The 13,736-nt window shown below is 41.5% G+C and overlaps 1 protein-coding gene across 1 annotated transcript in view; it reads left to right on the plus strand.

The window, feature by feature from the left end:
• Nucleotides 1–13,736, plus strand: part of IL16 (interleukin 16) — a 36,424-nt gene that overhangs the window by 12,245 nt on the left and 10,443 nt on the right. Inside the window, exons 7-16 of the mRNA XM_087972612.1 lie at nucleotides 774–884; nucleotides 2,253–2,367; nucleotides 2,724–2,797; nucleotides 3,092–3,311; nucleotides 4,173–4,290; nucleotides 5,633–5,765; nucleotides 6,324–6,411; nucleotides 7,532–8,001; nucleotides 11,617–11,755; nucleotides 12,457–13,561. Of these exons, the coding sequence (XP_087828738.1) occupies nucleotides 774–884; nucleotides 2,253–2,367; nucleotides 2,724–2,797; nucleotides 3,092–3,311; nucleotides 4,173–4,290; nucleotides 5,633–5,765; nucleotides 6,324–6,411; nucleotides 7,532–8,001; nucleotides 11,617–11,755; nucleotides 12,457–13,561 (2,573 nt within the window). The remainder of the gene's footprint in view (nucleotides 1–773; nucleotides 885–2,252; nucleotides 2,368–2,723; nucleotides 2,798–3,091; nucleotides 3,312–4,172; nucleotides 4,291–5,632; nucleotides 5,766–6,323; nucleotides 6,412–7,531; nucleotides 8,002–11,616; nucleotides 11,756–12,456; nucleotides 13,562–13,736) is intronic.

The raw sequence follows: 13,736 nt of genomic DNA on the forward strand, positions 1-13,736 counted from the left end.
AGAACATCACCTGCATCTCCCAATGGTGTTTGTTCTATCTTTCCTTACCAGCTGTGTCCCTGGAGGATTGTAAATCAGTGAAATGCACATGCTGCTCTGTTTGTAGAGTCGGTTAGAACTGTTTAGTTGCTGGATGAGCAAGTTAGGATTGAAATAGGATTGAAATGCAGGTGGCCTTCAGGAATTCTCCACCACAAAAATTGGGTGGATACTTTCCCCCACCCCCAAATTTACCCAGGGATTTTTCCAGCAGTTTTTCAAGGGCAGGAGATATCTCTAACTGCCTGGGAGACTGGTGGGAGAGTGATTCATGTTCAATTGAAGATAATTTGTTATGCACTGTGTTTTTGCATTGAAATAATTAGGAAGTGGCCATTAATACACATCCCTGGGCAACTTCCTAATTAAATAAACGCAAGAACAGAACCCTCCAGCCATGAGAGTTTCACTCCAAGGAAATTCTCCTTCTCTAAAAGCAAATTCTCTTGTCATCTGTTGAATGATAAAAACAGGGGGGAGGCAGGATTCAATTCCCTGCAGGACACTAACAAAGGAGATGTTGATGCAATACAGTCATTTGGAGCCTGATTGTAGATTATAACTTCTATACAATCATCACTGATTATGAAGAATAATGAAAGCTATATTACCAGCATCTAATTCACCACTCCATTGTAGGCAAAAATTGTTACAAGTTAAATGAAAATATAATCTTTTTAAAAAAATTATCCAGTATGATATTAACCTTTCCTTGTTGTTTGTTTCAACTGTAGCCTCTTTCCAGGTCATCTCGCTCACTAAGTTCCGCCCACCTCATGTCCACATCTTCAGGTTTACAGGCCTCTATGATCTCCAACATTGTTTTAATGAAAGGTCAAGGGAAGGTGAGCTGTTCGCTTTGTTATTGGTCTTTCCTTGGATAATATATAATGAACACTGGGACAAAAAATGTGGTCTGGAGTCAAAATTTTAAAACTCCATTCTTCCTTTCAGGGAGAGATGGGTCTACAGCAATGTTTCTCAACCTGGGCTACTTGAAGACCTGTAGACTTCAACTCCCAGAATTCCCCAGCCATGTAACAGAGGAATTCTGGGAGTCAAAGTCCACATGTCTTCAAGTGGTCAAGGTTGAGAAACACGGGCCTGGAGAATTGCATCATGTACTAGAACAGGGATCCCCAACCTTTTCGACGCCGCGGCCCGGTTCCGACATCAGCTGGGCGCCGCGGCCCGGTACCCAGCGTCAACTGGGCGCCGCCATCTTTTATGACGAAAAGGCGCTTCGGTGGCGTCACGGAGCGCTGTTCGTCATAAAAGATAAGCGGCGCCAACGCTCTGGTGAGCTTTTTCGGGTAGAAATGGCTTTCTACCCGGAAAAGCTCATCGGGCGCTGGCGCCGCCATCTTTTATGACGAAACAGCGCTTCCGGTGAGCTTTCTACCCGGAAAAGCTCACCAGAAGCGCTTTTTACCAAAAAAAGATGGCGGCGCCCAGCAACCAGCGGCCCGGTAAGGCTTGTTCCGCGGCCCGGTACCGGTCCGCGGACCGGCGGTTGGGGACCCCTGTACTAGAAGATTTCATTTCTGCTTAAAATTTCAAGATTGCTCTTCCATCCTAACAGATCAGGCTCTCAGTGCCATAATAGCAGCATTATATCATTATCCTTATTGTTCCTGAAAAGGCATAAGAAGTAACCTTCCAAAAATGGACCTTCACTTTGCGCATGCTTCTGCAATTGGCTACCAATTCTGGGATGAATTAGATCAGGGGTGTCCAACCTTGGCAACTTTAAGACTTGTGGACTTCAACTCCCAGAATTCCTCAGCCAGCTTTGCTGGCTGAGGAATTCTGGGAGTTGAAGTCCACAAGTCTTAAAGTTGCCAAGGTTGGACACCCCTGAATTAGACCTTTCCTCCATTCCAAAGTCCATTCTAATTATAAACAGGAAGCAAGAAGTTCTTTTTTCCCCTCATAGATTTTAAGTATTATTGAGACACAAAACGTGAGGAATTTGAATGATTTTTAACTTGAATGCATGGAAAACCATCATGAACCAACAGGAATGTTGATCCATCCATAGCTGATTAAGAATAAATTGCCAGTGCCTTTTAGAGTTGAGGGCCAATAAAAACATTTTTTCCCTCCAATACTTTTTTACAAATAAAAAAGTGTTTTGATTGCTTGTTGAAGCAGTTAGTCAAAGGAGCAGGTGATTAATCAAGTAAAATGCCCCCTCTGTTCACTCTCATTAGGGACTGGGTTTCAGCATTGTGGGTGGCCAGGACAGCATTTATGGTCCCATTGGCATCTATGTGAAGACTATCTTTCCTGGTGGAGCAGCTGCTGCAGATGGAAGGTTACAAGAAGGTAGGATAACATTGTCCCTGCATTTTGAATTAGTTGTAAAGGTTCCAACTAATGAACCCATCAATGCAGCACTTCGAGATTTGCAACTTTCTCAAAGAACTGCTTTATTGAGTTTAGTTGGAACTAGACAGATTGGCTTACACAAGGGAGATAGCGTCTTCAGGTTCTGTAAACATCTGAAGCATCTATCTTGGGGGGGAAAATTAGTGGCTTTAGTGGGTTTGATCTTATGTATGGCTATCCAATGGGAAAAATGTATGTGTGTGTGGAATGGTGGTTGAACTTGGCTGGTGAAATGTTGATGAAATGTTGGTGCCAAAAACTAGCTAATAAAATGGTTTATTTTGATGTAACAGGAGATGAAATCCTAGAATTGAATGGAGAATCAATGCATGGACTCACACACCATGAAGCTTTGCAGAAATTTAAGGTTATGGCCCTATGTAATGTTCTCCTATATGAATTCTTTTTTTCCTCCTCTTTCTCCTCCCTTCTGTTGTCCTTCCCCTTCCCCTGCTCCCCTTCTCTTTCATGTATTCCTCCTCCTTCTCTTGTCCTTTCCATTCCCTGCTTGTCCTTCCTCTTCTCTTTCATGTGTTCCTCCTCTTCCTCTTCCTCCTCCTCTTGTCCTTTCCCTTCCCTGCTTGTCCTTCCCCTTCTCTTTCATGTGTTCCTCCCCCTCCATGTTCTCCTCTTCCTTCTCACAATGCTTCCTTCTTTCTAGCAGGCCAAGAAGGGTCTCCTCACCCTCACAGTTCGGACAAGCTTCAGCACTCCATCTTCTGCCACCAACTATTTATCATCTCACCTTTGTCGTTCTCTGAGTACCAGTATGTGCATCACCAAGGAGAACAGCTCCTTTGGGTCAGAAAGCACCACGGTGTTTCCTCTGAATACCATGAACCCCAATGACAGGATCATGATGGAAGTTTCCTTAAATAAAGGTGAGCAGTAAATATAGCAACTCCCCCACCCACCCACTGCCAACCCCCCCACCCAAATGTTTCCAGAATAGACTCGGCTCAAACATATTGCCAGTCTGAGCCTTTTCCCCACCTTCTTTTTTGGTGATGCTGTGCCAGAAATTCCTTCTGGTTTGGAAGGAGTTGAGAGAGTAATCGTTCTACAATAATGACTGGGTTCATTTTATATATATATATATATATATATATATATATATATATATATATATATATATGTATGTATGTATGTATGTATGTATGTATGTATGTATGGCATTCAGCTTTGTTCGGGTATTTTCCCATGTCATTGTAGTTGTGCTTTTAAAGTTGTAGCAACGTTTCAGCAGAATCTCATCTGCCATCATCAGGCTTCTGTATAGTGTTCATCTATACAGAAGCCTGATGATGGCAGATGAGATTCTGCTGAAACGCTGCTACAACTTTAAAGCACAACTACAATGACGTGGAAAATACCCGAACAAAGCTGAATACCATACATGTAAGTACCAGCGAAAACTTAAGAATATATATATATATATATATATATATATATATATATATATATATATATATATATATATATATATATATATATATTGCAGACCAATTTTAATGTCTTAATACGTGTGTACTACTCTGGCATGTGAAATCACGATAAAACAAACCACAGCTTAGCACAAGATGTGGGCCAAGCTACCAGGTATGCATGCAGAGATCCTGAATGGTTGAGGATAGAAGCAAGCCTAATGCTCAATACTGACCCAGAGTGAGTGCATTTCTTATTCATTTGGATAGCTCATTTCCTCTTTGTTTTTTCATATCTTCCTGATGTATTTTCCACAGAGGCTGGCGTGGGCTTAGGCATTGGCTTGTGCAGCATCCCTTACTCCCGGTACATTTCAGGGATATTCATCCACACACTTTCTCCTGGCTCTGTGGCTCACATGGATGGGAGGCTCAGGTATGTCGAGACCGAATAATTTCCAAAGCAATAATTTCCAAAACATTCACATCCCACTTTTTCAAAAGGTGAGAAGTTACATTGCCAAGTTTGATTGGTTACTCAAACACCAATTCAACTTTTCACTTGAAAAAAGAGCCATACCTTAAAATCGTAGGCAAATTCAATTCATCCACACACATTGCAAAAACGTTTGTTTTCTTTCTTTCTTTCTTTCTTTCTTTCTTTCTTTCTTTCTTTCTTTCTTTCTTTCTTTCTTTCCTTCCTTCCTTCCTTCCTTCCTTCCTTCCTTCCTTCCTTCCTTCCTTCCTTCCTTCCTTCCTTCCGTCTGTCTTTCTATCTTTCTCTCTCTTTCTCTCTTTCTTTTCCTTCCCTTCCCTTGCTTTCCTTTCTTCCATAATTAAACTTGAAATGTCTCAGTATTGAATTTCTTCTGCCAAGTGAAAGACCAGGCTGCATCAAAAAAGAAACTGTAAGCACAACATAGCTGCTAAATTCTGGGCCAAGGCTCTGTTTCTTGCAAAGCAGAGCATCTGGAGAAAGTTTAGAGAAGTAAGTAAGATGAAACCAAGAACAGGAGCCTGCATATTCTTTCTCCATGCTATGAGTCAATCTTGGTCTAACCCTTTCTGTTCAAGCTGAGCCTCCATTTGTTTTGTACTTCGGTGAAACAGGGCAAGATTAGAGCTACCACAAGCTGCAGAGAGATGTCTTTCTCTATTTCATGATTTGTTTTCTAAAATTTGCTGCCTCCTGAAAGAGAGAGAGGACTGCTTTTGATCTTCTTCACATAACACATTTAAATATAGTGGGAGGTGGATTAGTATGTCATACGAGGACCCAGATTGTCGGTGGCAATATGCTGACATTGTAAACTGCTCAGAAAGTGCTGTAAAGTACTATGAAGCAGCATATAAATCTAATTGCTATTGCTATATTAACACAGTGACCCAACCAACTGACCCAGAAGAAGTTAATTTTTAGCCTTAGATAAAATAAATGCAAGAGGTGATTCTCAAATAAATAAGATATCCAGTAGTTGTTTCCAAAGCAATCAACAAGATTGGACCCCAACTTCACAAAAGCTACATGTCTCCTTTTATATCAAAATGAATGTGAGATAAAGAACTTGAAACGTGTTGCCTTAATTTGCCTATATATGGATTTCTCATTTGAAAATAGAGGACAAGCTAGAATTCTTTGGGCTTCAGGCGTCTCTGTTTGAAATCATAAAGTAGCCAATAGAAATGACATAGGTAATGTTTCAGGTTTGCAAAACTATACGATGTTAACACTAGGGTTAACAATTGTTTTTTTGTTTGTAATGGCAATCTTCTTGAAGAGGTGGAGATGAAATAGTGGAAATCAACGAGGCATCTGTCCAAACAATGACCCTCAGTGAAGTTCACGCTGTCCTAAGCCACTGCAATCCTGGCATTGTGCAAATTATCATTAGCAGGCATCCTGATCCACAGGTAAGATGGAAAGTGAATGAAATTTATATATTTTAATGTTCCCAAAGCTCTGGGCCCAAATAACCTTTCCCTCAAAGCCAAAACAACCCCCTACTCAAATTCCAAGATGACTTGTTCGCAAAGTCTTTCTATTGTGGAGAACCTAAGTCAGGTCTGGGTTTCATCAGGCACCTCCTGAGGCCTATCTCCTTGCAAAGGTGTCTGCCACCATCTTTAGAACTTCTTGGCCATTCTCTTTCTTTCATTGTTTTGTCCCTTAACAGCAACCAGGTAGCTTGATTCTTATTAGTTAAAATTAATATTGTGTAATTCAAAGCTGAAAGGGTAAAGATGCTTTGGAGTGCATCAGACATGCATGTAGCAATTCTGTGAAACTCCTTAAAGCAGCTGCATCTCTTTTCTGGCAAAAAGATGCAGGGGTTTTAAGAAGCTGTGTTTAAGAAGCCCTAATACTATGTTCTCTGTTTTTGGATCCAAAGTGCTGCATAGCTGTATATAAAAATTTCCAGACTTTGCCAAACTTTAAAGTTTTCATCTTGGTTTGGTGGTCTATTGCAGGTTTCTGAACAGCAGCTAAAGGATGCAATTTTCAATGCTATGGAAAGCAACAAGTTGGAAAGAGACAAATTCCATTGGAATGCAGAAGGTAAGGAATTCCCCTCAATTTAGATATAAAGAATTTGCCATCTTTTTTAAAAATATCCAACCAGGCCAAATCAGCTTAGAGACCCTTGTGGTCCATCACCTTGTTACCAGAAGTGGTACCCAGATACCACAGAGAGAGAAATAGATATTCTAGGACAAAGGAGCAAACAATAGTGAGCTGCAGTTTTAAAAATACAATCACGCAGTTCCCTCTAGCTGGACCTAAACTGATTTAAGGGAATTTCTTCTTTGTCCTCATAGGAGGTAAAAGAGAGTTAGAACTTTCAGCATATAACAACCCTATTTTGTAACATAGCACCCTCTCCAGTTCATCCAAAACCAGAAAAATTGGATTGAAATGCATTTTCTTTGATAATATCATTGCATCATAATTCCGAGACTTTGAGACGTTCAGACCATAAAATAAGAAATGACTCCCATCCTGATAGAAATCATCAGCTTCACCTTCACCAAGAAAACCGTAATTCTTCTTTGAGCAATTGTAATAGAAATAAAAAATAAATGTGGCCATTATTTTTATATTTGTAAAGCAGACATTATTTTTAATTAGAGTATAAGGTAAAATCAATGCCATATTGGAGAGTTATCAATAATGAGAAGGAGTTCAGATTAGTTCCTTGACAAACAATGATTTGTGGAGTGGTATGGTGGCCTAGAGGTGGAATTCTCGCCTCACAATCAGGAGGCTGTGAGTTCGATCCTAGATAGAGGCAGATGTCTCTCTGGGCACAATGAGAATGTATCTGCTGAATAAAACTCTGCATTGGCAACAGGAAAGGCATCCGGGCAGTAAACACTCCACTCCATTTAATTGCCCAGACTCCACCCCGCAAGGGATTATGGGGTCATTAAAAGGAGATGGTGACAATACAGTGATTTGTGGAGATTTTTAAACTCTGAACTGCAGCTTCCCCGGTAATAACAACCGTCCTGTTTTGCCACGCAAGCGGCCATGTGAGGCTACTGAAGTCCTTACACAAATCCCAGGCACTGTGGGGTGGGTGCACGGAGCTATCGATGAAGGTCTTTGGATTTCAGCCATTATCTCGTATCTCTTCTCTGCCGTGTTTTGACTGTGCCGTGTTCTACTTTCAATGTAGGTGGCAGTTGGCTCAAGAAAGCTCCCTGTGAAAAATACTTGGAGAAGAATGACACTCACCTCATCCATCCTTCTCAAAAGCCAATGATCCGTTCCAGCAGCGATAGCAGTTACAACCCCAGGTCATCTTGTGGACATGGCCTTCTTTATCAGTTGACCAATGGCCAGGGGAAAGAACATCGTCTGGATGTAGCAATTACGCAGCCACCGGGCTCCCGGCATTCATTTTCTGAAGTGAGTTTGCGAAATGAGTCTTCCCCACCAGTGTCTCAAGACGTCGGTGCCCTTTCGTCACACAGGACTAAAAAATGCACAGAGATCCTGGTTAGAAAACCGAGGTCATTCAAACCCAAGCCTCCACCAAGGAAGTATTTCAAACAGGATTGTCCTGATAATGAGCAGATGATCAGAGAGATGAAAAAGAGACCCAGTCTGCATGAGGGTGAAGTCCCAGCATCTTCAGATGCCCAGGTAAGACAAGCTTCTGGTGGACAGAAGGGGCTAAAAAATGCCAAAAATGGAGAGAGAGACAACTGAGGAAGAACAGCTGTTGCCCATTGATGTATAAGGGCCAGGTTGTATCATCTAGAAGTAGAGAGTTCAAATTAGAGTTTGTGAATCCCCAGCAAACAAGTGTAGATAGTGCAACACCACAAAAGCCAGCAATAACTTCTTTAAAAAAAAGAAGCCTGGTGGACTGGGATATGACATAAAGAAGGAATGGCTTCAAACAAGGGTCTTCAAACTTGGCAAGCTTTAAGACTTGTGGACTTCAACTCCCAGAATTCCTGAGCTAACATGACTGGAGGAGGAATTCTGGGAGTTGAAGTCCACAAGTCTTAAAGCTGTCAAGTTTGAAGACTCCTGGCTTAAAGTGTCTTTAGACAGTCTCCAAACCAAAAAAACTCAAAAGAATCCCGGCAAAATGTATTGCGGTGGCTTTATAAATGCCTAAAAAGCGTGAAAGCAGATTTTTATAAACCAGTAAGAGAGTCTCAGGGAGTACAACTTCTAGATGCCTGGGTCAAGTTTCAAAAGGAACATCCTGAAGCATTTGAAGGAGATGTGGATGATTGGGTGAAGATATCCCTAAATCATATTGCTGTTACAGGCCCAGAAACATCTTATTCAACTCCACAGGAATGGCTGTAAGCATCCATTCAAACCCTTCAAAATCTACCGAGGTCTGAAGCAAAGTCTCAGTCTAAGGAAGAAATGGCTTCAAAAAAATCATTCAACGATCTTCCAACTCTGTTGCTTAATTGGGAAGGTAAACTGAGGCAGGACCTAGAGCCAGGTTTCAGTTTCACGTGTCACAGTTGGTGGAGGGGGGGCAGCATCAGAACTCTAGAACTGGGTCATAAGGTCATTGGGAGAAGCATCATAACGGAAGGCAAAGCAACTGTTGGTTAAGCGAGGAACATATGAGGCTAGGGCAAAGCCACCGAACTAAAAGTAGTCAAGGCGTGTAAGCAGTGTGGAGAAAAGCCAGGAAAAGGAACCAAGTCATTAAGATGGGGAGGACAATTAGTTGGCCCTGAGCCCATGGCAAGTCCCTCCCCAATCTCAACAACAAAGGAGTTGGGCCTGCCTGGGAACCCTCTCCCTACCAACAAATGCCAGCTACTACCAACAAATACCAGAGGTGGTATTCAGCAGGTTCTGACCAGTTCTGGAGAACAGGTAGTGGAAATTTTGAGTAGTTTGGAGAACCAGCAAATCCCACCTCTGACTGGCCCCGCCCCCATCTATTCTCCACCTCCCAAGTCTCAGCTGATCGGCTGGGTCTTCTTTGGTTGCCCTGTACAACAGAACGGAGCTGGAAAGCAGGTTAGTGGGGTGGGGAGGGCATGGGGATTTTGCAGTATCCTTCCCCTGCCACACCCACCAAGCCACGCCCACAGAACCGGTAGTAAAAAAATTTGAAATCCACCACTGCTTGAAAGAGTTGAGATCTGAACAGGGCACAGTTCAATGCTGAATGTAAACCAGTTTCTTTCCTCCAGGGCAGGCTTTATAGCCAATTTTTAGAGAATAAGTTTACCTTTTTGAGATGGCAAAAACATGATGAGTGTGAACCTCAACATGGATTCTCTTTTGAAACCAGTGCATTGAATAACAAATTAAAATGCATTTTTGCAAAACAAGAAAAAAAAAACTCGTTGAAATGGTTCCTCTCAAAGCAACCACCATTTCTGAGAACAAGCAAAAAATCTTTTCTGTATGTGGCAACACCAACTGCGGGCCTTTGTGTCTTCAAAAAAAAAAGTTTGAGAAGACAATAGCAGGGAAAAGGAACTAGACTTTACCCCCGAGTATGTTGAGTGCAGAAAAGGAAAATATCAAGTGATATATGCAAAGCATGCAAAACTAATAAAACCGGTAACCCTAGGATGGCAGGAAAGCACCTAAATTTATAGAACGTCAGATATGGTATAAAAGATTTTGATCTTTCTTTCTATGGTTTTATTTTAAAAAATGCCTCTACGGATATTCATAAAAATGAGTACTGCAGATAATTTAAAGATAGATAGTCTTATTTGTTGTTTGGATTCACAGAACACAGGAACGCCTTTCTTACAGCTTAGTTTAAAACTGGTAAAAACTGGATCATATTAGACCACTGTAGTATATTTTTACATTTTGATGGGGGTCAAAGAAATAGTGGTAAGCAAGAATACCAGGAATTTGTGAAGTTTAATCTGATATGCAGAAGACCACAAATGAGATAATTAAATATGCAAGACATGAAGGTAACACTTATGGTCCTGCAGTGATTAGTTATTCAGAGGCAAAATAATTATATTTCTAAGGTCCACAACTCTGCTCTTAAAAAATAGATAAGGCCTTTAGAAGCTTTAGAAATTGATGAGACTGATTCTCCATTCTCCTTTGATCTATCCCAAATATCCTATTGAAACTTTAGAATCCCCTTCCATATCTACCCATATAAAAATATGAGCATTTAAGATATCACATAAAACTATGGGGTTATTCACATGTAGATATCTGAATAGCTTTGGCCTGTTACTTTTCTAAGTTAATGTGTGTTAATGTTTAATGCTGAAGATCCTTCTTTGAAGCTTCTCTGTTTTCTCAGCTTGCTTGAGAATTTCTGTCAATTTTTTCTTGGTGTTTTTGAGATGACTTTCTTACTGGAATGAAGATATACATTTTCTCTTTAACGTCTTTCTATCACACTGAAACACTCCAAGTCTCCACCTGCAAGAATTGCCATTAGAGGAGTTTTCTGTTAATGTTTTCCTTTGGGATTGAATGGAAGCAAGGGAGGACAGAGGGTTGTGCAAGAACAACAGAATAGCAGAGTTGGAAGGGACTTTGGAGGTCTTCTAGTCGAACCCCCTGCTCAGTCAAGAAACTCTATACCATTTTAGACAAATGGTTGTCCAATCCCTTCTTAAAAGCCTCCAGTGTTGGAGCACCCACAACCTCTGAGGCAAGTTATTCAACTGGTTAATTGCTGTCACTGCCAGGAGATTTCTCCTTCGTTATTTTCTCCATGAAAAGACACGACATTCACATGGGGCCTCCTGAAAATTGAAAAAGGGCAAGAAAACCACACTTTGCCCAAGAATATTTCACTGACATTCTCTTCCCCTTTCAGTGAAATTTCAAAGGAAATTAAATGTGAACTGGAAGGAGGGGAGAGAATATTTCAACACAATTTAAGCCTCTGAAAGCATTGTTTGTATTTTTCCAGAAATGGAAGTGCATGTGTAAATCAAGTCCCTATTTTGATTTTTTTGATGCTTAGGAATTGACTGCAAAGGATTTTTAAAAGTGGCAAAAATATGGTCTATGGCTAAAAAAAAGAGAGAAGAATTTCCTGTTTTTTTAACCCACTGATTAGATAAGTCAGTATTAAACTAAATCCCTAGTGTTATTGACTGCAGGATCTAATGGCATAAAGCTGAACTAACAGCATCATTTGTCAAACTTGAAAACCCAACCTGGTTCTGGGCCGAGTTCCAGATGAAACCTTTTGTGTTTCTCTAGATGGTACCAGAGAATGCAGTTTGATGCAACTAAGTGTTGTCAGCTTTGTGCTTCCTGTTTTGTCGACAGGAAGTTGGGGACCTGCTGCGGCTGAGAAATAAGACGGTTGTCACTCACGGCACATTTGCAAGTTCTTTAGCTCCACGAGCTGCAGAACAGCTGAAGGTGTCCTCAGGAGCTGCAGATCGCGAAGAGAAAAGCAACAAAGGTAAGATTTGTTTGTCTGCTATGGAAAGTCAGTGCTAACCTTTGGAATGGGACATAGGAATTATTGTGCAAATTTCAGCTTTGCAGTCCTGGGCTAGTGATTGTTATCATGACCAAGACTGCAGACAGACGTTTGGTTTTCTGCAAACACCTGAATAAATCTGCCCAGGATTGCACTCAAAATTAATACATGAATGAAATGGGATAATCTAATTGCACAATTATGTGAATTAGTGTCTACGGGTGACACATCTGAACCTTGCCTAGGCTCAGAAGCTAAGGAGGGTTAGGATTTATTAGTCTTGTATTGGAAACCACCACGAATTTCCATCGTAGATTACACTTGACTTTTCTTTAAAAAATAAAAAAACAGAAGAAGATAGTGACCTTGCTCCTATATTGCTGCCATAAAAACTTTGTGAACATCTAGCTCAACTTGAAAGAGATTTTCTCAATTTTTGCTTTGTTAGAAATAAATTTCACTCATAGGCCTAGGATCACACGGGAGCAATTGTAAGGTTCCAGGATTGTTAGTGGCACATGCAAACCAGTTTTTGTACAGTTCCTTACAGTATGTATAATTGTGTTTGGTGGACCTTACTCACAAGCATGCATGAACTGTAATCCTGTAGGGCAATTTTGAATTCAGAACGATCCCTTTGGTGAGAACTGATGTTTTGTTAATCATATGATGCGTTTTAGGGAAGACAGACTCATCTACAAGACCTGCACTCAGAAGGCAAGCGAGGGTGGATTATAGCCTTGAGACGACAACCGAAGATCCTTGGGTGAGAATTTCCGACTGCATCAAAAGCTTGTTTAACCCCAGCATGGCTGAAGAAAGGTGCCCCTTAAACATGCCTCATGGCATCGAAAGCAAAGACGGTGAGCCAACCTTGCATTGCTCAGGTGCAGCCCTGCAGCCTTCAGACACCGAGGAGAGTGATCCCAAAGCCTCTTCTACCTCAGAGGAAGGTGACTTTGTGAAGAAAGGGCCACCTGTAGCGCCCAAGCCAGCTTGGTTCCGTCAAAGCCTCAAGGGACTAAAGAAAGGAAATTCAGATGCAAAACCTCTCAGAAACAGCAGCACTGAGCATCAGAGCATGTCGGACAACGAGGTGGGCTCTATTACCAAGATCATCCGGACATCATCTAGAGGATCATCAATAAAGCAGAGAATAAGCTCTTTTGAAAATCTGGGCACCCCTCAATCTCCTGAAAAGGGAACTAGGAAGCTGAGTGCAAAGCCGTCCATTCAAAAGGAAGAACCTTCTAGCAGGCAGGATTCCCAAACTGCCATGTTGGATCCTCAGGAAGCGTCCACCAGCAACACTGACCAACGAGGTTCTGAGAGCAGCCCCCTGCCACCCTCTCTGGGAGAAGATCAGCTCAGCTCATCTTCCTCCTCCGTGGATCGTCATGCTTCGATTTCAAAGACGAGCAACAGCACCCTTCTTGACTCATCTTTGAATCTTCCAGCCTCACAAAATACGGAACTCAACCCACAAGTCACAAAACCACCGAGTCAACGAGCACGGAGCTTTCCGCTCACTTCATCTCAGACATGTGAGATGTTGAAAAGCAGCGCCGAGGGAGAAAAATGCAGCAAAATCTACTCCATTAGCAATCACTTCTCGTCAGCGTTGATGAAATCCTTAGATGGCTTCCCTTCTCAGTCTCCTCGGTGTTCTAGAAAGAACCCTGGAACCTCCAATGGAGGGATTTCTGAATCTTGCACAGAAGAAGACAAGGTTGCTGTCCCTCAAGGAAGAGAAGTTCCGTCTCTGGACACTGGCTATTCTCTTAAGTAAGGTCTTTCTGTCTGTAACTTTAAAGTGTGTATTTCTTTCTAGTTAAAAAGATCACCCCAGGATTTAGTATTTGCTGGGCAGTTTAAGCCAGCTTTTGCACAAATGCTCATAAAATACTAAGCTATCATATGATTTTGGTTTTGGCTTAGAATTCTGCTCCCACTTACCCAT

This window comes from Notechis scutatus, chromosome 11, assembly GCF_049901735.1.
Source record: "Notechis scutatus isolate UNSWTSFEM ecotype Mainland chromosome 11, rNotScu1.2, whole genome shotgun sequence".
NCBI classification, from domain to species: Eukaryota; Metazoa; Chordata; class Lepidosauria; order Squamata; family Elapidae; genus Notechis; species Notechis scutatus.